The 27,335-nt window shown below is 52.7% G+C and overlaps 3 protein-coding genes across 11 annotated transcripts in view; all 3 read left to right on the top strand.

Moving 5' to 3' along the window:
- The window catches only part of RPH3A (rabphilin 3A), a 69,960-nt gene extending 63,914 nt beyond the window's left edge, over positions 1-6,046 (top strand). Inside the window, exons 18-22 of the mRNA XM_036276814.1 lie at positions 1,410-1,466; positions 2,213-2,367; positions 3,525-3,606; positions 5,030-5,126; positions 5,916-6,046. Of these exons, the coding sequence (XP_036132707.1) occupies positions 1,410-1,466; positions 2,213-2,367; positions 3,525-3,606; positions 5,030-5,126; positions 5,916-6,046 (522 nt within the window). The remainder of the gene's footprint in view (positions 1-1,409; positions 1,467-2,212; positions 2,368-3,524; positions 3,607-5,029; positions 5,127-5,915) is intronic.
- Positions 6,047-7,975: 1,929 nt separating this feature from the next.
- OAS1 (2'-5'-oligoadenylate synthetase 1) lies at positions 7,976-17,796 on the top strand. Its single transcript, XM_036277296.1, is given in 12 exon segments — positions 7,976-8,094; positions 10,518-10,692; positions 11,707-11,773; positions 11,776-11,892; positions 11,895-11,984; positions 13,446-13,587; positions 13,589-13,625; positions 14,469-14,506; positions 14,508-14,623; positions 14,626-14,659; positions 15,443-15,596; positions 17,692-17,796. Coding segments are annotated over 12 exon segments (1,194 nt in total).
- Positions 17,797-23,419: 5,623 nt separating this feature from the next.
- OAS3 (2'-5'-oligoadenylate synthetase 3) overlaps positions 23,420-27,335 on the top strand; it is a 49,248-nt gene continuing 45,332 nt past the window's right edge. For all 9 annotated transcript variants that reach the window (XR_004961296.1, XR_004961297.1, XR_004961294.1 and 6 more), the window contains exons 1-2: positions 23,420-23,608; positions 26,846-27,128. Coding sequence is in view for 5 of the 9 variants with exons in the window: in XM_036276303.1 (XP_036132196.1) it covers positions 23,420-23,608; positions 26,846-27,128 (472 nt within the window). In the remaining 4 variants the exon portion in view is untranslated. The remainder of the gene's footprint in view (positions 23,609-26,845; positions 27,129-27,335) is intronic.

The raw sequence follows: 27,335 nt of genomic DNA, 5'->3' as shown, positions 1-27,335 counted from the left end.
GAGCCTTGGCTCCTCACCTGTAAGGTGGATGTGAGAGTATCAAACTCCTCTGAGGGCACGTCTAAAGCGTGGGAGCTGCTCTTTTAGATGTGATACCTGCCTTTTTGAGAAATAACAGGGACCGAACTGGGGTTCTCCAGTTGGGCTGCACCTCAGAACCAACAGGAGATTCAAAATCCAGAGCTTCACAAACGAAGATTCCGACTTGGTGGGGTGGGGGTGGGGGTCCATCAACTTGCATTTTTAGAGAATCCAACCTGCTTTTGGACACGTGGCCACCTGGGGGCCAGAGAGGGGAGCGAGTTGTCAAGGTCACACCGGGAATCAGCGGCTGTGCTCTCTGGCGCCACCTGGCGCCCAGGGCTCCTGCAGACGGCAGCTTGCGGCTCCCCAGGCAGAGGGCCAGCTCCCCACCGGGAGGCCGGGAAGCCGAGGCAGGCGGGAGGGGGATCCTGTAGCAACCTCCCACCAGATGGCTGGCCCGAGGATGGGATATCCGTGTGCCACGCCGGTGTTTGTGTGGCACAGGCAAAGGAACAAGACACAGCAAGGAAAACTGCAAGGAAAAATTTACACCCAATGCCAGGCTCCCAATAAGTCACTGAAGACAGCCCAGGGAGTGAGCATTTCCTCTGGGTCCTTGCCTGTCACTGGGCTCCTTAGCTTCCTCTTCCCTCACTCGCTCAGGGCGTCCAGTTGGTCAGCACAGCGGCCAGGCCCCTGCCTGAGTCATCCGCTCCCGGGTCTGCCCGTCTTGCTGTGATGGACACAGCCAGTCCCAGAGGCAGGGAGGTAGCAGGACTGACAGAGGCCTGCAGCGGCCACAGAACTCCGCCAATCATCATCTTTTGCTCTTTGGCCTTGGTTCATCCACTACCACCTCCGCCCGTATAGCGCACATAAGGGCCGTTCCCTCATCCCCTCTGGATCTCAGTTGTCCTCATCTCTAAAGGAGGGAGGTTGTGTTCCCTAGAGCCTTAACCCCCCCCCCAAAGGACCTTAGGAGCCATGAGGGAGAAGCACCTGGTGGCCAGACCCCAAGACCCCTGTGCTACTTCAACCAGAGCAGATCAAATCCTATCTGTTTTATGTATGGGGTGGTCTGCCATTATTGGCTGTGTGACCTTGGGCAAGTGGTTTAACCACTTTGACCCTTAGTGTCCTCATCTGTAAAATGGGGATGTTAATACAACCTACAGCATAGGCCACTCTGCATGAGCACTGTCTGTCGAATGGTTAGTGTTATATGAATTTCAGCTGGAAGAGGGGAAGCTGGAGGGCCACAGAAGCTTGGAAAACCCATCCTTGTGGCTCTGGGTGCTAATGGGAGCGTGAGGGCAGCTGGTCCTTCTTGCATAAGACGATGAGCCCATGGGCGATGTTATCTTTCCTTTCTGTTTCCTTCTAAGATGAAGCGTGCTGGGACCACCGGGTCTGCCCGAGGCATGGCCCTGTATGAGGAGGAGGTGAGCACTGAGTGGATGCTGAAGCCACAACTAGGGGCTGGCATCTCCCTTTCATTCCCCTCCCTGGCCCCATCCCTACTCTTTCTCCCAAACCCACCTGCCTGTTGGCTCACGAGAGCTGCCCTTGCTTGTGTTTGGACATGAGACCAGGTGGATGCTCTTCACACTTGGCGCTTGAGGTGGGGGGAGCCCCATCCTCCCACCCCAGAGGGCACCTTGAGTCCCTCAGCCTTGTTGGCAGAAACCCTGCGGTGGTTCTGCAGGACCGGAGCAATGCCCCTCCCTCCAGGGGGACGCACCGGAAGCTCTTTGAGCTGTGTGTCTGGCCAGGGCTGGGGTTGGGCTCAGCCTGGGTCTCTGTGTGACCCCAGGGACCATATTTGTAAGAAGACTGGTTGTATCAGGGGAGTCTGAACTCAGTCAGGGGTCAAGGCTCAGTCCTGGGTCAGAGTCGGTTCAATCACTAACCAGGGTCAAACTCAACCCATGGCCAGAATCAGGGGTTAGCCCACATCCAGGCTGAAGTAAACACACTGGCTTCCTGTGCCTCAGATTGGTCCCTCAGCTTTCTCCATTGGCCCTTCCCTGTAGGTGGGGGTGGGGTGAGAGACACCTGCTGTCCATGGTGCTGACGGCACCAGCGCTGTCCCAGCTCCTCCTACTTTCCAAGGTTCTTCCTCAATACTCCCACCCAGATGCCTGGTCTGCTGTCCTCGGGGCTCACGGGCCCTCTTCTCCTATTGCAGCAGGTGGAGCGCATTGGCGACATAGAAGAACGTGGCAAGATCTTGGTGTCCCTCATGTACAGTACACAGCAGGGAGGCCTCATCGTGGGCATCATACGTTGCGTGCACCTGGCCGCCATGGATGCCAATGGCTACTCAGATCCATTCGTCAAGCTGTGAGTCAATGCCCTGGGACTGTGAGTGGGCCCCAGAGGGGGTCCTAGATCCTTTCAAGGGGGGCACCAGAGAGCTTCCTTAAGATCACTGTACACTGAGGCCCAGAGAGGGAAACAAACCTGCCCGAGGTCACACAGTGAGATAGATGACCAGACCTGGCTAGTGTGTGCGGTTGGCGTCTGGGGCAGTCAGACTGGTGTGTCACTCGCCCATAGGAGAAGTCTGTGGCTCGGACCCCTCCTGTGGGACAGTGGCAGTCCGCGAGGTCATAGTAACCCCATTGGTAGCTCTCCGGAGTTAGCAATACGCGCCTCCAGCCGTCCTGAGCCCGCCACCGGAGAAGCCTCTGGCCTTTTCCAGATCCAGTCGGAAATGCTGAAAACCAGACAAAACCACCTTAGACTTCAGGGTTATTCCAGTGATGTCACTCATGGGGATAAGAGGGATCCCCTGAGAAAATGCCCCAGTGGGGTGGAACAGACGAGGGTGTCATTAGGGAGATGCTTCTGCGAGGAAAGGTGGGGAGAAGGGGGGAGTGGAGAGGCGCCAGATGGCCCAAGTCTGACCCGAGTCTGACCCGAGTCTGACCCGAGTCTGACCCTGAGTGGAGGAGGGGTGAGTGGAAACATCCTACACACAACTTCAGCCGGGCCTTCAGGAAGTCCTTGGGCCCAAATCGGCCATCAGACAAGCCCCACGTCACCTAGGAGTGGACCTGCCATAGTGTCCCTACCGCATTCAGTTGTCAACTAGGGGCATGGCCTTGGCACCAACATGGCACGGATCTCCAAGCACAGCAGCTGGGGCCTTGGTGGGTGACGCTCCCTCTACTTGGAGGTCCACCAGGCACATTCTCATGGCTGCCTATGAATCAGACCTGGGGTTCCACCCCATCTCTGGAAGCTGCTAGCTGTGTGACTATAAGCAAGTCACTCAACCTCTCTGAGCCTCAGATTCTTCACTAGTGAAATGGAGACAGTAGTTCCACTTATTTCCAAGAATGGATTAAATACACCTCAGCTACTTCAAGTAGATACTCTAATGTACACTCATCATTAATGTCAGTTCACTTTCTGGAAGGAGCCTTTGGGGTCATCAAGGGGCTGTTTTTATTCATTAAACTTCACTCATAACAGCCTCTCATGTCTCCTCTCAGCTGGCTGAAACCAGACATGGGGAAGAAGGCCAAACATAAGACTCAAATTAAAAAGAAAACCTTGAATCCTGAATTTAATGAGGTAAGGCCGCCCCATTTTTGTCTTGCTATTGAATTTTTCCTGTGTGAGAGAGGAACAAAGCCCCTACTGGAATGTTGTCAGGCACACCAAAAAGTGCTTTCTCGCATAGATCAGCTTGAATTCTCTAAAGGAGAGGTCGTGAGTTTCTTGTCACTGGAGGGAATCAAGCCCAAGACAAAAACCTGTAGGTTAGGAATGTCATCGGTAGGAAGCTGAGTTTGAAGAGAGATTAAATTAAATCATGTCCAATATCTTCACCAATTCTAACAGCCTACTGCAATTTGAGGACATCGGTTGGGACAGTGATACCCTTTACCATCCACCCAGTTGGTGTTACCCTCTCACTGTCCTCCGACATCCATCCAGTGCATGACGTCTTGCTAAAGCCACTGTCGAGACATCCAGTGAATCTGCTCCTTCGCTGTGTGCTCACTGTTACTGCCTTGATGTAGACCCTGGCATTTTACGCCTGGACTATTGCAGTAGACCCCCAACTCTCCTCCCTCTAACCACTGAGCCAACCTGGCCAGGGCTAGACCCCACTTCTTTATGTACGTAGACATAGGTATAGATATAGCAAATACACGTGTGGCCGGCATTCTTATCAGACACAAACGGTATCGCCGTATACATCCACTATTCTCTAAAAATTTTACAAACTCAGAAAAACGCTTCTTGGAATCTATCCTCATAAATCATCACGGATGTATACATGGTATAGGTACAAGGGTGCCTTTCATCATATCATTAATGATCACGAGAAACTGGAAACAATCTAAACACTTGACCATCAAGCACTAGGTTATAGGCCAGACAAGCCATTAAAAGAAGCTACTAATATGAGCTGGCGTGCCCAGTTGGTTTTGGCCATGTGTCATGGAAAATAGAAAAAGAGAGCCACAATATGCTATATTCATATTCTACTTCATGGAGTATAATACACAAATATCTCATATAATCTAATGAATATTCATATTACTATTTTAAAACATTGAAACATAAGCACCCATTGCTCATATCCATCTCCGTCCCCTCAACTACCTTTAATGTCTAAATGATGGCGACAAGGGCAGACCTACCTTAGAAGCTACCATAATGGAAGGACTGAGTGCTTGCCTATCTGTCTTCCAGGAAACTTGGCCAGGGCCAGCTCTCTTAGCAAAACTCCCCCAGCCTTCCCAATTCCAAACACTCATTGGAAAGAGAATGCAGGACCTGAGGGACTTTGTCATACAGAATATTTGTTGAAAAGGGATTGTGAGGCCCGGAATAGAGGCTCCAAAGAGGGGCCCCCATGCTCCCAGAATGTCTAGTTCAAAGGTCTCCACTTGGTCCGTGATCCCCTAGGACTTGGCCTCTTAGCTCCTGAAGCCAAAGGCTCAAGGGACCCTGTCACTCACATGTCCTCCTCTCTTGCCTCCAGGAGTTCTTCTATGACATCAAACATAGTGACCTGGCGAAGAAATCTCTGGACATCTCGGTCTGGGACTACGACATTGGCAAGTCCAACGATTACATTGGTGAGTGCGTCCCGCCCAGAGAAAACTTGTCCTCTGTCCCCCCGGGAGAGGAGAGATTTCCCCGGGGCTACAGGGGGTGAGAGTCTTTCTTTTCTTTTGCCAACCACATCGTCCAAACGCTAAACCAGAACCCCTGGTCCCGATTTGAGTCCAATCTGAGAACGCCCTTAGATGAAAGGGCTTCCAAGCTGGGCGGATGGGGTCATGACTGGTTGTGTGTCGAACAGGTCACTCCAGTGGCACAGTTAAATCGCAGGCGCTTGGGGTCTGTGGCTCTCCAGAAAATACGGTGCAAAGGATGTCTCCTTAATCGATTTGCAAGTCCTGGTTGAAGGTTGTAATTTTCCTAATCCCCCTCCAAATCGCAAGGAAGAACAGTCATTAAAAAGGGGGCAGGGAAGGAACTTCCAGCCGGGGACGCAGCTTGAGCGCAGGATTGAGCGGCGTGATGAAAGCAACTCTTTGGAAATAGATGATGAGTTTCTAAACGTAGCTGGAGGTGAGTTTCCGTGAACGGGTAGTGACTTGCAGAAGGTCTGAAAAAACAGACAGCTTGGTGCTCCAATAGGCAGCTGCTGAGGGGTCTGGAGTAGGTCACCTGTAGGCAGAGAGGCCGGTGGTAATGACAACACCGTCACAACTACTCTCTACGGGACATGGATCCCAAGATGCTGGAGTGGGGTTACTGCTTGGTGGCAGTTTTTCCCCAACTCGACATTTGGGTCCAGAATGAGAGTCCCATGTGTCCCTCCACTCTGACCCCTGTCCCTATCTTTCCTTATCATCCAGGAGGCTGCCAGCTGGGGATCTCGGCCAAGGGAGAGCGTTTAAAACACTGGTACGAGTGTCTGAAGAACAAGGACAAGAAAATCGAGCGCTGGCACCAGCTACAGAATGAGAACCATGTGCCGAGCGATTAGGATGCTGTCCAGCTCCCCGGCTCCCCAGCTCCGTACCCCGGCCCAGGTCACCCCCAGCCTGCCCCAGCGGCCCAATTCACTCTGGTCTCTCCTCTCTCTGCCCCTCCCCATCCTGACCCCTGCTGCCCTCCCTGAGCCTGCTTGGGGGGTCTCCCCCTCACCTTGGGCACTGCCGCCAAAGACCTTCCCCTTTCCTTGCGATGCTGCTGCTGCGACGTGAGCTCTGACTCAGCCCTTCTGCGGTCCCTCCAGGACGGAGCAGTCAGGATTGGGATGGGGAGACTTTTACAAGGTTGTTCACTTCTCAGCCTTCCAGTCTGGGTGATGACAAACGTTCTTCATCGTCTAGGGCTGTTTTAAACCCTCCTAGCCTTGAACACACACACACACACACACACTTTTTGTGTCTTGTCCACGTGTCCCCTCAGCTGTCAGCAGACCCAGCCAAGGCTGTGGGGACCTTGTGTTGGGGCAGACATAGAGCATCCAGGCCCCCACCGCCTCTGCACATGTACACCCCGATCTCCAGGGAAACAGACCACCCTGGTGGCCAGGAACACACCCTCCCGGCTCCCAAATGCTTCAAGAGATGGGCACGTGCCCTGGCTGATTTGACTCAGTGGTTACAGCATCGACCTACGGTCCAGAGAGACCCGGGTTCGGTTCCCACTAGGGGCATGTACCTCGGTTGCAGTTTGTCCCTGGTCCTGGTTGGGTCGTGCTGGAGGCAGCCACTCGATGTGTCCCTTTCACATCGATGTTTCTCTCTCTTCCTCTCTCTCCTTCCCACTCTATCTGAATAAAAAATGGAAAAATGTCCTTGAGTGAGGATTAAAAAAAAGAGAGAGAGAGAGAGAGATGGGCACACAAAATACACAGAGGGACTTGGTAACCCCCTCTTTCAGGATGTCACCTATTTGCTTCCTAGTAAAAAACACTTGTCCACTACCCTCCGCCACACCCCTCTCTCTGCCCCAGCCACCCACACAACTTCCTCTCTATCCCCATCTCTTTCCCCATCTCCTCTCTCCCTCTCTAAGGGGGTTAAATAACAAAAGCAAAAAATACCCTAACACTGCCTCACCCCTTCGCCTCTTGTCACCAGCCCCACCAGCGAACACTGAGAAACGGGCAGAGCGCAAGCTTCCACTCAGACCCTTGCTTCTTCAGACCCCACCCCCCTTCTATCGGCACGGCCAGGTGGCTGCCCCAGGTGCATAGGCTGTGCAGACACCCCGCAGAGGGGCTTTTTCAGCCCTGGGCTTCCCCCAGTGGGCACAGGAGGTATCTAGAAACCAGAGCTCTGGGTCCGAGGGGGGCCTCCCCAGAGCCCCCGGACATTCAGTTTCTCCTTCCCCCGCTCTTAGTTCAGTGGACCCGCAACCCCTGTTCCTGAAACTCTGACTCAGCTTCTTTGACTCTCTGGTGCCCTGTGTCTCATTCAGCATCGCCTCCAACCTCTGTCTCTGTCCAGTCTCCCGGTCTCTAGCACCCTCCTCACCGAGTGTGTCGAAAGGATACACCATCGTCATGCATCCGACCCTTTAGTGACAGACCTTGGTGCCAAAGGCTTTTATTCCACCGTGAATCTTCCAGTCTTGTTCCTTTAGAAAACGTTTTTTAAAGGAGAGAAGGGCCGTGAGGACAACTGTACCTGTGAGGTGGGTTTTGGCCCATGTCTTCAGGGCCCTGTAAACAAGTTAGTGTTTCCCGGCTCCCATGAAGTCGTCGCCCATGCAAATCACCCCTCTGCCCACCCCCGTCACCCGTAGAAGTCATCAGATGGACGCTCAAATGCTCACTTGCTTCAAACGCCCACCTTTGAACCCTTCCAGCGTTCTCCACCCCCAGCCCTCCGCACGAGTCACTGAAAGTCACTGATTTCTAAACCATTAAGTTCTCGACAGCAGGTTCTCCGCCTTCCCCAAGATGGCCAACAGCTTCCTGGCTGCCATCTGCCCCCGTCCCTCCCCGTCCCTCCCGTCCCCCGTCCCCAGCGCCCACCGCCTGCCCGCGGATGCTGGCTGCATCGCCCGAGCCCGCCGCTGGTACTGGCGCTGGAATCAGCATGTGGAAAGCTCACAGAGCCCGCAGCCGGGCGCACGCTCCGCTCACCCCACAAACCCGACGCCCCCCCCCCCCCCCAGAACACACACTCCCTCTCGTGCATGCAGAATCGTCCGCGCCGCCTTTGTGATGATGTAGCCAAAAATAAAGTAGGAGTATCCAGGAAACCGGTGGCCTGTGTTCTTCCTTTCTGGCTCCTAGAGGTTCTCCTCGCTGGGATACGGACGCTACTTGGATAGTCAGTATTTAATGAGCATCTACTATGTTCCAGCCCCTGGGGAGAGGGCGGTACAAGGAAGGCCTGGCCCCTGCCCACGTGGAGTTTGCTTTCTGGTGGGTTTCATCTTGGGCAGGCAGGCTCAAGGCAACTCGTCTGACCCCACACCCTCTTAGCTGAGCGCTTCGGCCTGTGCCCATCCGCCAAGCAGGTAGCACCTTCCACCTCTCCCTACTACCCAACCTTGGGGGGAAAGTCCCAAATGGCTGTGGAATCAGATCATATTGAGGCTGAAAGAGATGAAAGAGTTGATCCAGGGCCTATGGCTCAATCAGCGCATGCACCTGACAGATGAATAACCCCAGGCCCAGAGGGGGGACTGTCTGGTCGCAGCAAAGCCCAGGAGAGGAGCTAGATCGTTGGACTCCTTCTGCGCTACTCTTAATACCAATGAGGATCGTCAAGTACCTCCCTTGTATTCCAGCACCTTCCACCCTGCAATGAGCCTTCACAGAAGGCCCCTCACTCAAGATTCTCAATGGCCCTAAAAGTGAGCTGAGTCGGTAACTGACTTTCCAGGTGGATCCTTAGTCCCACTCGAGTCGATCCCGAAAGTGCTAAGGACAATGTATCAGGAATGTGGGTTACTTCCCAGAGGAGCTATCAACTCCACCCAACGGAAACATGGCCGTTTCCAGGCCAAGTCTGAGACAAGTTCCTTTTCTTATCCCCCGAAGGGTGGGCAGTGTTGGGGCAGAAGTCGGCGGAGCAGAATCACCTGGGAAGATTTTTTTTTTTCCAATCTACCCATGTTCTGCCCACCACTCCTTGTTCCCATCAGATTCTGCTATGTCCTGGGGACACGGTGTATATTTGAAAATATTTCCTGGTTGATATCTGTGTTTCCACCTCCAAACCACTGCCCTAATGCCCTGTTGATGCTGCAATTCCGCCAGCTGCCACTGGGTGGAAGGAGGTGCTGGTCAGGGCCGCACAGGCCTCCCGGGAATGGCAGGAGGCACTTGCTGCCACTCTCTCCTTGGGCTCATGGCAGACATCACTCATCAACATGGCATCGTTCCCACAGAGCCTACGAGCAGCCTCTGAATCCTTCTTAACACAGCAGTCTATGCAGCCATCACTACCCGGTCATGGGCAGTAAAAAGAAACCTAATGTTCATCTCTCAAGTGGTGGAACTCCTTCCCCAGGCATGGGGACACACCAAAGGGGCGGAGATAAAGATATAAGAAAAATTTCATAAATATCGGTACACCTGACTTGAGCAATGATCCCCCTCCCCATTGAAATAAAACAGAGGCACCCAGCTGGTGTGGCTCAGTGGTTGAGCGTCGACCCATGCACAAAGAGGTTGCCAGTTCGATTCCCAGTCAGGGTACATGCCCAGGTTGTGGACCAGATCTCCAGTGGGGGGCATGCAGGAGGTGGCCAGTCGGTGTTCCCTCTCATCGGTGTTTCTGTCTCTCTCTCCTTCTCCCTTCCTCTCTAAAAATCAATTTAAAAACATTTTTTTAAAATAATTTTGTCAGCAAAAATAACAAAATAGCCCTGGCCAGTTTGTCTCAGTGGTTAGAGCATCAGCCCGCGGTCCAGAGAGACCTGGGTTTGGTTCCCACTGAGGGAATGTACCTCGGTTGCAGTTTGTGGCCGGTCCTGGTTGGGGTCGTGGGGGTGGCAACCACTCGATGTGTCTCTCTCACATCGATGTTTCTCTCTCTCTCTTCCTCCCTCTCTCCCTCCCATTCTATCTGAAGATAAATGCAAAAATGTCCTCGGGTGAGGATGGAAAAAAAAACAAAAACGATAACAAAATAATAATAATAAAAACTAGGAAGAAGAAAACCAAAAATTGATTTTGAGTCCTAATTTCTCTTGGGTGAAGTACTAATATGAGTTTAAAAAAAAAACAAAACAAAAAAAACCCCCTAAGTTTCCAGAGTCCAGTCTGAAGAAAGGCAAATGTTCAGGGCAAAGAGTAAGCATCAGAATGTGGAGAATTCAGGTGCTAGATTTGATTGGGATGAAATAGCCCCTCCCTTCCCAGGAAACGAAACCAACGGCAGTGCAGACTCGGGCAATAGGAAAGACAGGCTCATACTTGCCTCTGGCCACTGGCTCTCCTGCCCCTGTCCAAACTTCACCCACCATGGAGCTCCAAACTGTCCCAGCCGGGGGGGTGGTCTGGACAAGTTCATCAAAGTCCACCTCCTGTCAGATGAATGTTTCCGAACTCAGGTCAAAGAAGCCATCGCCATCATCTGCAGTTTCCTGAAGGAGAGGTGTTTCCGCCAAAGTGCCCTCTCGCCCGTCCATGTGTCGAAGGTGGTAAAGGGGAGCCCACCCGCCAGACTGGGGAGGGAGGGGGTGGGTGAACGGGCAGGGATTTCCACAAAGAGAGCGAAAGGTTGAGGTCCTTGGGGCTGGTGGTTTTGAATTGATCCATACCAAAAATATAACCACAACTTTTGCACATAGACTCTGGGGTGAGCTCTTATGTCTGTAATTTTTTTAACGAATGCCCTGGTGAAGTTCATAAACCACTGTCCTAGGCCGCATCCATTTCAGAGATAGGAAAACCGAGGCCCAGCTCTGATCAACCATCTGCTCGTTAATGGCCAGGCTGAGGACTCACCGTTTCTGCAGTATCATGAGTTGATTAAAAATATATGTTTAGACAGAACGGTGGTTACCAGAGGTGAATGGGGGTTGGGGGGAGGACGAAGAGGATAAAAGGGGTCAAATACAAGGTGACACTGGGAGGCTGGACTTGGGTGGTGAGCACACCATAGGGTATACAGATGCCGTATTGCAAAGTTGTACACCTGAAATTTACATGATGTTATATTAACCAATGTTACCCCCAATACATTTATGAATAATTTCCAATAAAAGTATAAGTTTTAAAAGCCAATAGCACCTACTGACAGTAAAAACTTGAGCAAGTCACTTAGCCTCTCTGTGCCTCAGTTTCCTCATCCATAATTCCCAGGGCTGGGCAGATTAAGTAAACCAACCAGCTTGGGCCAGGCGACAGTGTGTAATGACAGAGGACAGGAAAGGCCTCGGAGTGAAGACTACAGACTAGAACAAGGCAGCTGGGGTTTGAACTGCGTCTCCGCCACCTATCAGCTGTGGCTTGGGCTAATATATAATCTCTCTGTGTTCCCATCTGTAAAATGGGAACAAATAAGAATAGTGCCTCAACAGCAAAGTCCTTGGGAGCATCGTAGGAGTTAAGACTGGGAATGCCTTTGGAACAGTGGCTGGTGCCCAAGAATGTTAGTGATTGGTCTCATCATTTTATTTAGGGAGGCTCTTCTCAAGAAAGGTTGGTTCTCATTCCCTTCTCTGTTTTAGGGCGGCTCCTCAGGCAAAGGCACCACCGTCAGAGGCCGGTCTGGTGCTGACCTCGTCGTCTTCCTCAGCCCCTCCAAAGTTTCCGGAGCAGTTTGATCAGAGAAGACTTCATCCGGGAAATCAAAAAACAACTGAGAGCCTGTCAGAAAGAGAAGAGGTTTACCGTGTACTCTGAGATCCCGAATAATAGGACCCCCGTGCCCTCAGCTTCAAGCTCAAGAGCAGCTGTCTCCAGAAGGAGGTGGGGTTTGATGTACTGCCCGCCTATGATGTCCGGGGTCAGTGCCCTCACCAGAACCGGTCCAGCCTCTGCCCTGTGCCAAGGCTTCGCTCTCGCCTCATATTTCTGATCAGAAGTCGTTCACAGTTTGAGAGACTTCCCAAAACAGGGCATCCCTTTAAAATGGGGACGAGATCTTAGATTCTCTCCTGGGGCAGGAGTGAAGGTGGTCTGAGCAGCCACAGGGGTGACATTAAACTGCAAATTGGCACCATTCCGGAGCGAGACGTTTTTCCGTAAGCCCTCGAGGCTTGCTGGCTCTACTCGCGGCAGAGTCTTTTATCTTCCTAAGGATGCAGCAGCATCGATGGGGCTTGTTCATTTTATCTTTTACCCAAAACCTCAGCACACGTGCTTCGAGGGCTGGGATCTGGGTGACATGCATGTGGACGGAGAAACCGAACCTCTTGGAGCTCAATCCCCGCTGAGGAACACTGGCAGAGCGGCCCTGGCTGTGCCATCCTATTTTTTAAGTATTGAATGATCATCTACATTAAGCTCTTACTCAGGGCCTAGTGCATAGCAGGTGTTTAAAAATGGGAGTTTCGCCCTGGCCTGTTTCGCTCAGTGATTAGAGCATCAGCCCGCGGACCAGAGAGTCCCAGGTTCCGATCCCGCTAAGGACACGAACCTCGGTTGCGGTTTGTCCCCGGCCCGGTTGGGGTCGTGTGGGTGGCAGCCACTGGATGTGTCTCTCTCACGTCGATGTTTCTCTGTCGCTCTTCCTCCTTCTGTCCCTCTTGCTCTATCTGAAGATGAATGCAAAAATGTCCTCGGATGAGAATAAAATATATATATATATAAATGGGAGTTTCCCAACTGTGCACCAAGGCACCCCAGGATACCCCAGTGAACTCACTCACTCACAGGGGTGTGTAGGAATAGTTTGGATTTTAAATTTCCGAGGGAAACAGCGTGACATCTGTCAGACTCCGTGAAAACCACTACTGTCAACTCGTAGGGACCCATCAGGGTCACACGCAGAACCGTTAGGGTGTCTTCTGCCTAGGGACCCATGAGGAAAACGCCCAAACTCTACAGGCACCAGGAAATGAAGACAAATTTGGCATTGTTTCTTGGTTGCTGTGTCCTGTGTTGGCTGCGGGGGTGCAATGGTTCCAAAACAAAAGGGAGAGAGAGAAGGGGAGGAAGGGCACCCCAGGCAGAGGGAACTGCACGGGCAAAGGCCCCAGGTTAGGACAGATCCGAGTGTAATGGGGGAAGCGCAAGAGACTGAGGATGCACGGAGAGAAGACAGGAGGGAGTGACTGGGAGGAGCCAGGCCGGGATCCAGTAGCTGCCTGTAACCTTCCGCCTCGGGCAGGGTGATGGCAGTGGATGGGGGGGAGGGTGGGGGGGCTGGAAATGGCCCTTTCACTGCATCCAAGGCCTGCGACCTCGTCTCCCCAGGACCACGGGAAGAGCTGACATCTTAAAGTCATGGATTGATCCCTAACAGGGCCTGTGTCGGTGATGGGAGACTACAGACCTGACCCCCAAGTCTGCGTCAAGCTCATCCAAGAGCGCAAGAGCCTGGGGCAAGAGGGCGAGTTCCCCTCCTGCTTCTGGGAGCTGCGACGGGCCTTCCTGGAGCAGCGCCCCGCTCCAGAGCCCCCTCCGCCTTGTCAAGCGCCAGAAGGTACGGGGCGCTGTGCAGCCGGCGGGAGGGGGCATCGAGGGGAGGAGGGGGCGGGGAGGGGAGGAGACAGAACTGGAGGGAAAGGATGAGAGGAGGGAGGGGGAGGAGAAGGGGCAGGGCTTCTAAGTTGCTAACATTTCATGCTCTTCTTTTCTTTCTTTGGCTATAGTGTTTCCAGTTCTTTTAAAGTCTGGATTCGATCCTTGAATATTTAAAATTTTGTGAGTTTATGAGTATTTTCTCTCTCTCTCTCTCTTTTTTTCTGCTGGCCATCACTGTTGGTGGCCCATTTCGTTGCGAGCCTGGTTACTATGTGCCGGGCCATTGCCCTGGAAATTATTTGTGAAACCATTTGAGGCCTTGGATCCTGTGTCTCCCTGCAGAGGGAGTTCTGTTTGCTTCCACAGGCACCTAGGAACCCTTGATGCGCTTCCTCTCGGTCGATTTCCATACTGTCCTCTGGAGGTGGACGCTGTTGTTACCGCTCACTTGGCAGAGGAGGTAAAAAGGCTCCGACCGTTATCCAACCAGAACCAGACACGGGTGGAGCCAGGCCCCGAACCCACATCAGTCAGAATCCACGCCCCAGCCTCGACCAGGGTCAGCGAACATTTTCCATCAACGGCGAGGTAGCCAATAGCTTAGACTCTGTGGGTCAGTGGCACGGGCCCCGCCTCACCTGCGCAGCTGTCCTTGCAGCGTGCAAACCGTCACCGGCCATTCGAAAATGAACGGGCGTGACTTTGCGCCCAGAGAACTGGCTTTACAGAAACAAGCGGGGGCTGCTTTGGGCCACAAAGCTGGACAAACCCATTTTCCTGGCTGTTTTTTTTCTCTCTTCAGTGCAAGGGGAAGCTTGGGCAGCCCCTGCCGCCTCAGTATCGAGAGAACAGACTTCATCACAGCGCAGGGATTTCAGAGCGTCTGGGAGTTAGTCCTGAACTACCAGAAGCTTTGCATCTACTGAACAAAGTATCACAACACGGGACATCCTGTTATCCTCCGTGCCTGCAGAGGCAGCTCGGGAAACACAGGTACTCTGTCCCCCCAGGGCTTAGCTCCCCTCTGCATAGATGCCCCCCCCCCAGATACAGCTGTGGGGCCTTGGAAATGAAGACGTGGGAGGCTTTACGCCTGTTGGTTATCTGCTGCTGCCTGTCCTTGTGCCGGGCACCTTACTGCCATCTGATTTAAACCTCCAAGCCTGTGAGATAGGCACTTTGCTGACTGCTTGACAGATAACTACGGTTCTGAGAGATGAGGACCTGTCGGAACCTGACCGGGAAATGAGTGGAACAGCTGCAGTGTGACTGAACCAACAGCCACGGCGACACTGATAACTCACAGCTGGCGGCACACACATCCTAATAGAACAGTGACGCTTCTTATCATGAGGACCGTGTGCAGGGACCCCTTATTATGCTCCAAGTACTGCGTGGAGCATTTCACGTGGTCTTGGTCCTCACACCACATCCTTTGAGATGGGCACATTCAACTCGCCCCATTTCACAGATGAGGGAAAAGGGCTTAGAGAGCTCAGGTGACCTACCCGAGGGAACACCACTGGTGAAGGACCGAGGTGACATTCAGAGTCAGGTCTGTGAGGCCCAAGTGCCGGGCTCTGTCCCCTGGGGGTCACTGCTCACCTCGGAGGCAGGGCACTCAGGACACCCCAGGGAGCAGAGCCCTGCTGGGCCCTTCCTCCTGCCCAGAGAGTCCCATCCTGCCCCAGGCTGGTGTCTCCCCATTGCAGGAGCATCTGGACTCCTCAGACACGGCCCTGCTCCTCACCTGTCCCTCCAAATGTTGCTCTGTAGGCCTGTGATCCTGGACCCAGCAGACCCCGCAGGAAACCTTGCTGATGGGGAACTAGGTGGCTGGCAGCGGCTGGCACAAGAGGCTAGAGTCTGGCTGTCTTACCCATGCTCTAGGAATCAGGATGGGTCTCCAGTGGGCTCCTGGAAGATACAGGTGAGACCTTCTGCTTCCTCCCTGTTGTCCTCCCCCCTCCCCTCCACACAGCCTGGGGCACATAGCTGGAGACCATCATTTCCACAGAAACCACCGCTCGCTAGAGGGCGCTCACGTTCATAGTTTCAGGCGAGCTCCCTATTTTCCGGTAGCTTTGCAGTCATGTGGACCCCATTCAGAGGGTTCCTAGGATTTTCATATTCTTTGTTCAAATTTCATTCTTTACTTAATGCTGCCTCGGCCAAAGGTCACTTTTTTAACCACCCCGGTTGGCTCAATCTGATAATAATCAACATAGCAACCATGGCTTATTAAATATTTGCTTTGAGCCCAGGTTCCGTCCTAAGCCCTGTAACACACAGTATCTGATTCAGTCTTCTCTATACCGGATGAGGCAGGTTGTCTACCCTCACCTCACAGAGAGAACGAGGCTCAGAGAGCTGAAGCCACCTACTCAAGGGCGTTCAGCGAGGGAGCAGGGGAGCTGGCGTTCAAACCGGCGGAGTCCAGTGCTCATTCCAGTGTGTGAACAACCTGCCTTGCATCCCCCCCTTAGCACCTGACAGACAGGAGGCTCAGAGCGGCTGGGTGCCGTGGGCATGTCACACAGCTAGTAGGGCCAGAAACTCCTGACCTGGGATCCTTCTACTCCCAGGACCAGGGTTTTTCTCATGCTGGGGGATTGGTGATGCCCTGGGGGTCCCCCAGGAAGCAGACTCCGAGAGGGAGTGTGGTGAGCAGGGACCAACACCTGTGGAGTGGAGGGGAAGGAAGCAGGTGTGGGCACAGGGAGACGTCCAGCTGGGCTGCAGCCTAGTGACAGCGTCAGCCCCCCCCCTCAGCCCCCCGGGAACCCTGGAGCTCCAGTGGCCTCCAGAGTCATCCTACAGCAGTCTGAAGGGGTCAGGCCTTTGTACCTGCCACGAATCAGTCCCTGAATGTGGGCGACTTGGCAAGGGGAGTGGCGTTCAGCCAGGGCCTCTCTGCAGCCCAGGCAACCCTGAAGGGGCTGGGGCTAAAGTCTGTTTGCTGATAGCCTCCTCTGCAACCGGATTGCTCCTCCTTCCTCGAGGAGGGTCCAAGTGGCCGGTCACGGAGTCTGCCGCAAATGCCGGGGCGGGGCGACCAGCTCTCCAGTGAGCTCGTGGACTTTACCCTTTACCCTTTCTAAGGAGGCAGCAAAGAGGACTGGAGAGCCTGCGCTCTCAACACCTCTCAGCTCCCCGATGCGGACAGCGACCTGGACCATCGCAGCCACACCGTGCACCTGGCAGAGTCCCCTCCCGGGTGGAAGAGAGCTGAACACCCAGGTCCGGGTCCCAGACAGCTCAGCACAACCCCACACTCCAGAGCGCACTGTAACTATTCAAACTGGCCGGTCCCCAGCTTGCTCACCTGCCTTGCCTTTCCCGTGGGAACTGTGAGAAAGGTTTTTTTGCCCACGTTTTCCCTGGCGGCCCCTGCCTCCAGAACAGCCCTGGTGCGCCCCCGTGTGGCCCTGAGTGGCAACTGTACCTCCTGTTTCCAGGGATCTATGAGTATAAACTTCTTCCTTTGGGACAATATTTATTGCCTTTAACATTAGCAAAATAAATAGTTTGAAAAGGAAAACAACACTCACCAAATCCCTCCCTCTAGCACGTTAAAATTAGGGGCCTGTCTCTCCAACCTCTTCTCTGACTCTGCCTGTCTCCCTGGGGATGTAGTGTTTTCTTTTTCTTTTTTTTTTTTTAAATTTAATTAATTAATTTATTTTTGTTACAGATGTTTCTCCTTTTTCCCCCCAAGTAATGTTTTCCTTTTTTTTTTATCCTCACCCGAGGACATTTTTTCCCATTTTTTGTTCAGATAGAGTGGGAGGAGAGAGAGAGAGAGACATCGACGTAAAAGGGACACATCCAGTGGCTGCCACCCGCATGACCAACCAGGGCCGGGGACAAACTGCAACCGAGGTACATGCCCTTAGCAGGAACCAAACCCGGGTCTCTCTGGACCGCAGGCCGGCACTCTAACCGCTGAGCCAAACCGGCCAGGGACCAAGTAGTGTTTTCTTAAATGGTGTTCTACCCCCTACCCACTCCTGTCTGCCCCGCAGGTTTATGGTAGTTCTCACTCCAGGCCGAGGGGGCATTTTGACGTCGCCTATAAACAGCACTGTTGCAGCCTCACCATGTGGATAATCCACCTGTGTGTCTTCTGAGAGTTTCATGATTATAAACAAGATTCCAGTCATCAGTAGACTAATTGCATTTGAAATTAGTTGCTTAATTGGAAAGCCACAGAGATGATAAGCGCTGATTTTAACTTCTTCAGGAATTCCCATCCTGTTTTCCAGAACAGCTGCACCATTTTGCCTTCCCACCGACAGTGCCCGCCGGTTCCCACTCCTCCACATCCTCCAATCCTTGTGTCCTTTGATTTAAAAAAATTTTTTTTTCCTTTATTGATTTTAGAGAGAGAGGAAGTGAGAGGGAGAGATAGAAACATCGACGAGAGAGTACATTGATTGGCCACCTCCTGCATGCCCCCCACTGGGGATCGGGTGCACAACCTGGGCATGTGCCCTGACTGGGAATCAAACCGGCGGCCTCTTGGTGCATGGGGTCGATGCTCAACCACTGAGCCACGCTGGCTGGACTGTCCTTTGGTTTTTTAAAAAATATATATGGTAGCCATTCTCACAGGTGAGAGGCGATAGCTCGTGCTTTTGATTTGCATTTCCCTGATGCTTAGTGATATTGAGCATCTTTTCATATACCTGTTGGCCGTTTGTATGTCCTGTTCTGGGGAAATGGCTTTTCGAGGGCTTGGCCCATTTTGTAATAGGATTATTCATGTTTTTGTTTTTTTTTAAATTGTTTTGCTATTGACTTCTGGAAGCTCCTTATTATTTTGGAAATTAACCCCGTATCAGATTTATGGTTCACAAGTATTGTCTCCCTTTCCCTCGATCGATTGTTTTGTTTACTGTGCAGAAACTCTTTCATTTGATGTAGCCTCTCTTGCCTGTTTTTGCTTTTGTGACCTGTGCTTTGCACATGTGGTCAACTGAGCTTCAGCCAGGCTGCCGGGAATACCCAGTGGGGAAGGGATATCCCCTCAACAAATGGTGCTGGGAAAACTGGATCTCCATGTGCAAAAGGAGGCTTGGACCCTCACCTTATACCACACACACAAGTCAACTCAAAATGGGTTAAGGACTCAAAGATTAAGTGGATTAAAATACTACCATGTCTTAATTACTATAACTTTAAAATAATTATTAATATCTCATAGAAAAATCTGTTCTCATTTGATCAAAATCCATAGCTTCCCTTGGCCCTTTCTATGTTAATTTTATACTCAATTTGTACAGTCTCACCCAAAATATGGGGAGACATTTGATTGGAGCTACATAAATTAGTGTATGGAGAATGACATCTATATAAAATTGAGAATCCCGATCCATGAAGTTGGACTTTCTTTCCATTAATGTTTGTCTTCTTTAATGGCTATATGACTAAGTTACAGAATTTTCCCCTGGACAGGTTATTCATGTACTTTGTCATATTATTCTTAGATATTTGTTTCTGTGTTATTGCACTTAGTGTGTTTTCTTTCATTTCATTTTTTAATGGTTGATTCCCAGAAGAGCTAAATGTTTTAGGTGTGTGTATCTGAGTATAGCATTATGAGTGGTCTTTATACTCCCTGAGTTTTCTGATTTTATATAAATTTCAACTTGTATTGCTTGAATGACCACAATAAATAACTAAATAAGTAAAGCAATTTTTCTTGCAAAAAACTGTTTTTATTAAGAATTTCTCTCAGCTAAGCTCCGATGGTTTGTGAAAAGCCAGCAAGCCGGGGTTCTAGAAAGCTCTGAGGAGCTGGTATTTGGAGTTGCTGGTTCAAGGCAAATTCATGAGATCTGGAAACAAAGGAGCATGTGTGTAAGGGATGGTGGACATCAAAGCGCCTAAGGCACACATTCCTGGAACCCCAGAGATAAGGCCACTTTCTGGGTAACTTCCTGCCGGGGAAATGAAACTGAGAAGATACAAGAGTTCGCCAGCAGAGATGAGGGTGGAGAATAGAACAGTCCATGAGAGATAACGTGTCGCGTGAAGTTTGAGGTCCAGGGTTGATGGGGAACCCTAGGAAGCTCAGCTTCATGCTGAGGTCCATCCAGCTCCACCGGATTTGAAGTACTACCACCTTCAAGGCCCTGCCTAAGCCTTCTCAGGTCCCCTCCTCCTCCTCCTCCTCCCACAGACCCCTCCCAGCTACCCCTCCTCCTCCTCCTCCCACAGACCCCTCCCAGGTCCCCTCCTCCTCCTCCTCCTCCCACAGACCCCTCCCAGCTACCCCTCCTCCTCCTCCTCCCACAGACCCCTCCCAGCTACCCTCCTCCTCCTCCTCCTCCCACAGACCCCTCCCAGGTCCCCTCCTCCTCCTCCTCCTCCTACAGACCCCTCCCAGGTCCCCTCCTCCACCTCCTCCCACAGACCCCTCCCAGGTCCCCTCCTCCACCTCCTCCTCCTACAGACCCCTCCCAGGTCCCCTCCTCCTCCTCCTCCTCCTACAGACCCCTCCCAGGTCCCCTCCTCCACCTCCTCCCACAGACCACTCCCAGATACCCTCCTCCTCCCCTCATCCCCACAGGGACCCTCCCAGGTCCCTCTCCTCTCCTCCCCCACACCAACGACCCCTCCCAGGCTACCCCTCCTCCATCCTCCTCCTCCCACAGACCCCTCCCAGTTCCCCCATCCCTCCCTCCTCCTCCCACAGACAACTCCCAGCTACCCCTCCTCCTCCCTCCTCTCCACAGACCCCTCCCAGGTCCCTCTCCTCCTCCCACAGACCCCCTCCCAGCTACCCCTCTTCCTCCTCCTCCCACAGACCCCTCCCAGGTCCCCTCCTCCTCCTCCTCCCACAGACCCCTCCCAGCTACCCCTCCTCCTCCTCTTCCCACAGACCCCTCCCAGGTCCCCTCCTCCTCCTCCTCCCACAGACCCCTCCCAGCTGCCCTCCTCCTTCTCTCCTCTTGTCCCCTCCCTGCACACCCCTCACCTTTTCTGTGAGATGCCAAGGAGCTCTGGAGCCCCCCAGATCCCTTCCAACCCTGCATAGGTAACTTCTTCCTCCTCGTTTCCTCCTCTATCCAGCCTCATATGTCTCTCGGGTGTCTCATAGGGTCCAGCAACATTATTAATTGTTTTCCTCTCTTTCTTGTACTTCCAGCGGTCTGGGGTGGAGTGGAAGGCTTGGACGTGGGTTCAGTCCACCAACTGGACCCAATCTTGACTCTCCTGCTTTCTGCTTTCTAAAAAGTCCTCACATTTTCTGGGTCCTCGATGGCACCTTCTCCATTTTCAACCAGCTGAGTTGCATGATACTTTAAATATATATTTGTTGCCTGGCTGGAGTAGTTCTGTTGCTTGAACGTTGTCTTGTGTGTCAAAAGATTGCCAGTTCGATTCCCAGTCAGAGCACATACCTGGGTTGTGTGTTTGATTCCCAGTTGGGGCTCAGATGGAAGGCAACCAATCAATATTCTCTCTCACATTGATGCCCACCCCTTCCTCTATCTACGCATGCCCTTGGATGAGGATTTTTTAAAAAGTAAATATCTTTGCAGTAGGATCTCAAGTGTACATTCAGTCCCCTATCTCAAACAGAAGAGTTCTAAAGTGACCTGTGAATCGGGGAGATGACAGGACTCTATGGGTGCAGGCACCTGGCTTGAATACCCTTCACAACCTCTAACCTATAATCCAGTCTTCCTCCTATACTTGAATGCCCCCAGTGACGTGGCACTCACTACTCAAGATATAAACTTACACAACTGGTAACCTACCATCTGTCCCTCTGACCCCTAGCATCTCCTTTCAGTGAAAGCAGACTTTAGCAAGCTCTTGTCAAGATTAACTGTTCCCTGAGGTTTGCTCAGAGGCAGAGTAAATGCTGGGTCCTTGAGTGATGGGGCAGAGGACTAATGAGTTTCTGAGTGAGATAGGGAGGAGGGTGGGCCCTGGCACTTGTCATACCCCAGCAAGAGCAGAAAAGCCAAGCAGCGGAAAAGCGAGGGTCCCGGCCCTGAAGCTGGAAAGAGCAGTGGGCTACCGTGGGGGTTCATGTGTGCACTCTGCAGCTTCCTCTTCCAGCTGCCTGGTTTTGTGCCGGTCCCCAAAGGATTGAAGCCCCGTAGCTTTATACTGTTTTAGGATGTGATATTGTGTGAAAGGTGCCATTGGAAGCTGCCTTTCCTTTCTCATTTCTCCTCTTTAAAAAAAAAATCTTGGAGACGCTGGTTGGCTCTGCTCTGGCTGCGTCGGGGTTCGCCGGGCCCGAAGCCGGGTCCCAACCTGGCTTCCCGGAATGTCAGTGGCCTTCGTACCCGACTGGCTGAGAGGCGAGGCGCAAGTCGACTAGGGGACAGTCCAGCGGCTCCTGGAGCAGGAGGACCAGCTAATCCGCTGTACCGCGGAGTATCGGAGCGAAGGCCGGGCGAATGCGTGTGCCCAGGACCGGCATGTGTTACATAGAAATCTCATTTATTTGGCTACCAATGCAGATGCCAACCCTGCCAGTCCTCCAGAATAATGGAATAAGCCGCCTCGCTGTGGTGAGGGGTAATGGAATGTAACCCACTCCGTGTGAAAAGGAGCCAGGATCTTGACCAACTCAGCTGCTGCAAACAGGAAGGACATCTCCGGCTCTTCTTAAAGGAAATGCGAAGAAAGCTACTACATTAGCTGTATTTCAGTGTGAATATTTATTTTCATTATGAAGCAGATTCCCTCAATTAAGTTGCCTCCAGGCATTTTCCTTCCTGAAATATGTGTGTCCGGATAACAGAGGTGTCCTGGGCATCTTCAAACCTGCTTTCTTAGTTTCAGCCTGAGGAGGACACTGAGCTTGGCCATCAGTAGGGACCGGGGAGGCTCCAGCTGAGACCCTGCCCGCTGAACATGTAGCTGCGTTCTCACCGGTTTGAGGTTCTCGACCCCTGACTGCTCTTTTCCGAAATAAAGTTTGTCTTTCCAGAAAAGACTGATAAAAAATAAACAAATAAATAGAAATAAACCTTCATTCTGAGACACTTTAGAAGTGTTCAAAAATGGGATTTTGATCGGAATTGCATTGAATGTCTCAGGAAGAGTGGGCCCCGTAAGACTAGAACTTGCGGCGAGAGCCTGCGCGAACCGGTTCCAGGTCCAGTCTGACAACTTCCCAGCGGTTGACCTCGGACAAGCAAGAGGTGTGGATTCTCTGCACCTCACCCTTCTCACCGGACACGCACTTCCGACCTGGCGATCGGGAGGATTAAAGGGGACGGTGTGTGTCAGGCGGTGCAGGACAAGCGCTCGGGCATTGCGCCAGGCAGAGGCGCTCTGCTGCTGTGGGTCTCAGGAGCGTTTCCCCGCGGAAACCCTGCGCGTTTCTTACGTGCTCTGTGCCCACGCTGTGCCCTGCGGACCTGCTGCTGCAAAGGCATTGCTCCATCGTGTTCAGTGCATCGGGGCGGAGCCCAGGGAAGGGGGACCGGTGCCGGGACAGGAGAGGCCAAGCAGGGGGAAGGGAACCGAAAGCGAAAGCAAGGGCCCAGAGCCGCGAAACCGAAACGAAACTGAAAGTCCCGAGAGGATGCAGGAAAGTGGGGAAGCTGGGGGAGACCGGCTCAGGAGCATCCTTTCCTCTCCCCACGCGGGGCGCAGGACCGGGACGGGGCGCTGCGGGCACCTGGGACAGGCAGACCCTGGGCTGCAAACCCAGGGGCGGAGAGCGCATAGGAGCCCACAGCCCCCACGCAGAACCCCCGGCACCTGCGCCCCGACGGCATGGACGTGTACCGCACCCCCGCCGCCTCGCTGGACGCCCTGGTGGTCGGCAGCCTGCAGCTGCCAGCCGAGTTCGTGGGGACCACGCGGCGCGCCCTGGGCACCCTGGAAACTGCCCTGAGAGAGTGTGGAAGCCGCCCCGGACCCGGAGCTGCTGCCCCGCCGTGGCGGGTGCTGAAAACAGCCAAGGTGGGCTCGCGGGGGGCTGGGGCGACCTCAGGGTCTCCGCTTGTAAATGGGGGCAATCCTTGGAGGACGCTGGGCACATTGAGATAGGGCATGGGGACAGGGAGCGACTTTATCAGCCTTTTCTTCATTTCTTTAACACTTATATAGTATACTTACTATGCTCAGGGCAGTTCAAAGTGTCCCTAAAATATACTACTGCTGAAAACACCTCTGTGAGGTAGGTACTATTTACCCTCCCTTGACAGATGGGGAAACTAAGGCACAGAGAGGAGAAGTAACTAATTCAAGCCTGTAAGAAGTCCAGTCAGGATTCAAAGCCAGGTAGTCTGATTCCTGAATCTATGCTGCTAAGGGCTGCCTCTCATTCATTCATTCATTCATTCATTCATTCATGCATGCATTCTTCACCCACTCACTAATTTACCTGGGCAAACAGACTATGGGTCTCACGCTATGCCTGCCTCTAAGGATGCAGATATAATAATTCTCTAGAATAGCCATAACAGCCCAGTTTACTGAGAAATGGACCAAACAACAATGAACATTGTCTCATTAAATGAGTTTTATCCAATTGAATCTTCACATTTAGTGTGGCGGAAATCACTGTCCCTGTTTAATGGGTAACTGAGATTGAGTCACTTTTTGTCCCACTGATACTGAACTCAGGATGTCCGCAGGCTCAGGGAGGAGAGAGGCGTCAGCTACTGTATCCTCAAGGTAAACTCCAGGCGCTGGGGTGGCCCCAGGAAACCTGGGTGGGATAGAGGGGGCCCTGAGGTTTATCAGGGGAAGAGATGAAACAGTGGGAGATGTCCTTAGAGCAGCTAGTGGTTTCCTAGGGCTGAATCTCAGCTTGGGCGACAGGAAAGGAGGGGGAGAGACTTGTAGCCTAGATGTGGGGATGGATTTCTGCCTTTGAGATGACAGGGGGATTTCTGCAGAACCAGAATCCAAGGATCTCTAGAGCTCTGGCATCCTTAGCTTTTTGGAAAACCTGGAACAGCTTTCTTTTTCTTTTTTTTTTTTTTTTAATCCTCACCCGAGGACATTTTTGCATTTATCTTCAGAGAGAGCAGGAGGGAGAGAGGGAGAAAGAGAGAGAGAGAAACATCGATACGAAAGAGACACATCGAGTGGTTGCCACCCACGCAACCCCAACCGGGGCCCGGGACAAACTGCAACCGAGGTACGTGCCCTTAGAACCGAACCCAGGACTCTCCGGTCTGCGGGTCGACTCTCCAGCGGCTGAGCCAAACCGGGCAGGGCTGGCACAACATTCATAGTTGAATTGAGCTGATGGCCTTCCGGTCACTTGAGGCTTTGAAGGAGGCCATGGCGAAATGGATAGGAGTATGGGCTTCATTTCCGATCTGTAGGGCTGGCTGATTGCAGGGCTGGAGTGACAGACCCAAGGTGAGCCTGGGTGCTTTCGGATGGACCAGAAAGCAAAGACTTAGGGATCCTAGTAGGACCCCACCCCCACCATGGCCAACGTGTAGGGGCTCCCCTGCTCAGTTTTTTTTTTTTTTTTTTTATCCTCACCCGAGGATATTTTTCCATTGTTTGTACAGATAGAGTGGGAGGGAGAGAGAGAGAGAAACATCGACGTGAAGGGACACATCAAGTGGCTGCCACCCACACGACCAACCAGGGCCGGGGACAAACTGCAACCGAAGTATGTGCCCTTAGCGGGAACCGAACCCGGGTCTCTCCGGACCGCAGGCCGATGCTCTAACCGCTGAGCCAAACCGGCCAGGGCTCCCCTGCTCAGTTTTGACTACCAAAAATATCTTCTGACGTTGCCAGATGTCCCCTGGGGCACAGTCGCTCACCACCGGGATCACCACTTTAGAGATGCCTATGAAAAACATATGTGGGTGAAATGACACGTTGGCTGGAATTTCTTCACGTACCAAGGAAAAAAGGGCTCCAACAAATGAGCAAATGTGGCAAAGACTTCTTGAAAATCCTCTCCTCTTTTGTGTAGGTTTGGACACTTTCATAATAAAAATGATTTTAAGTGGATTAACTTGCCGGGGGGTGGTGTGTGGATTTGGGGTGTGACTCTGGTTTCAAATCACCAGACTGCCTCTCCTGACTCAGGGGTCATGAGCAAGTGTGACCTCCCTGCACTTTCGTTTTCTCATTTGCGAGTTGAGAGTGTTCATAGCACTTTCCAACAGGTTTGTCAGGAAGGCTCAGTGAGGTGATCGTGGGCAAAAACGTGAAAGAAATGCTCAGTCTGATAGTCCCCTGTGTTCTGCCCCTTTGTTGACAGCCCTGGGTTGTGGGGTTGTGCGGGGTTGGCAGTAAATGAAATGAGTTAACACCGGGATAGGTTGCAGTCCCTGTTGGGTGGGGAGATGCCCACAGAGAGCTGATCCGGGTTCTTTTTTTTAATCCTCACCTGAGGACATTCTTTTCCATTTTTTGTTCAGATAGAGTGGGAGGGGGGAAGAGAGAGAGAGAGAGAGAAATATCGGCATGAAAGGCACACATCAAGTGGCTGCCACCCGCACAACCGACCAGGGCCGGGGACAAACTGCAACCGAGGTACATGCCCTTAGCGGGAACCGAACCCGGGTCTTTCTGGACCTCAGGCCACCGCTCTAACCGGCCGGGGCTGATCCGGGTTCTTGCTCCCCCTGGCTGTTCTCACTCACGCCACCGCCCTCAGTGTCATTCACTTCGCTGCTCTGAGCCTCTCCTGACATCTGTGACCGCGCATGACCACGCGTAACCACACCGGGTTGTTGCCTGTAGAAAGTGAGATCTCAGGTGCCAGACATTTGACAGAGCACCAGGCACAGAACAGAAACCCCAGTAATGCGCACGTCCTTTCTGATCCCTCGCACCAGCAGCTTTGCAGAAAGAACGCTGGTCAGCAAAGTCTCAGAAATTCAGCAAATTCAATAAGTGCTTTGTACTGACGCCGGGCAAGGGTCACGAGCATTCGTTCTGGCAACCAGAATCCGTTTCACCTAGTTTTAATTTTTTCGTTTGTTTTTAAGTTCATTGCCAAGATTTAGAAATCATGGATTTACATATAAAAATGGCTTTTCTCGAAACTCAGACCTGGCCGCCCTTGGTCTGCATGTCTGTGTGGCTTCAGCTGGCAGGAGCTGTGTGGCCACAGTCCCCACCCAGCCCACATATCTCACTCAGGCTGCCTGCCAGCCCACGTGGGCACGAGAATTGGAGAGGGCAGAATTCTGAATCGTTGTTTTCTCTTCACAGGGAGGCTCCTTCGGCCGGGGCACAGCTCTGAGGGGTGGCTGTGATTCCGAAATTGTCGTCTTTCTCAACTGCTTCAAGAGCTACGAGGACCAGCGGGCTCGGCGAGCAGAGACCCTCACGGAGATGCGGGCGCTGCTGGAGTCCTGGCGGCAGAGCCCGGTCCCTGGTCTGAGCCTGGAGTTTCTTCAGCAGGACACCCCCGGGGTCCTCCAGTTCCGACTGGCATCCGCAGACCTTGAAAACTGGATGGATGTTAGCTTGGCGCCCGCCTTTGATGCTCTAGGTGAGGGGTGCCTGGCCTGTTCCAGGGTTGGGCGAGATCACGGGGAGTCAGTCAGGGCTAACAGTTCGAGTCCTGCCGCCAACTTGCTGTGTGACCTGGGTCATCTCTCTAGGCTTCAGCTTCTTGACTAAACTAGTTGGGTTTGGACCAGACGAGGGCCCAGAGGGCCCAGATCATCCTGGATCTGTGGTCCTGGAGCCAAGGCGC

Source organism: Molossus molossus, unplaced genomic scaffold, assembly GCF_014108415.1.
Source record: "Molossus molossus isolate mMolMol1 unplaced genomic scaffold, mMolMol1.p scaffold_m16_p_22, whole genome shotgun sequence".
NCBI classification, from domain to species: domain Eukaryota; kingdom Metazoa; phylum Chordata; class Mammalia; order Chiroptera; family Molossidae; genus Molossus; species Molossus molossus.
The sequence above is the reverse complement of the archived record's forward strand: the minus strand, read 5'-3'. Positions and strand labels throughout refer to the sequence as shown.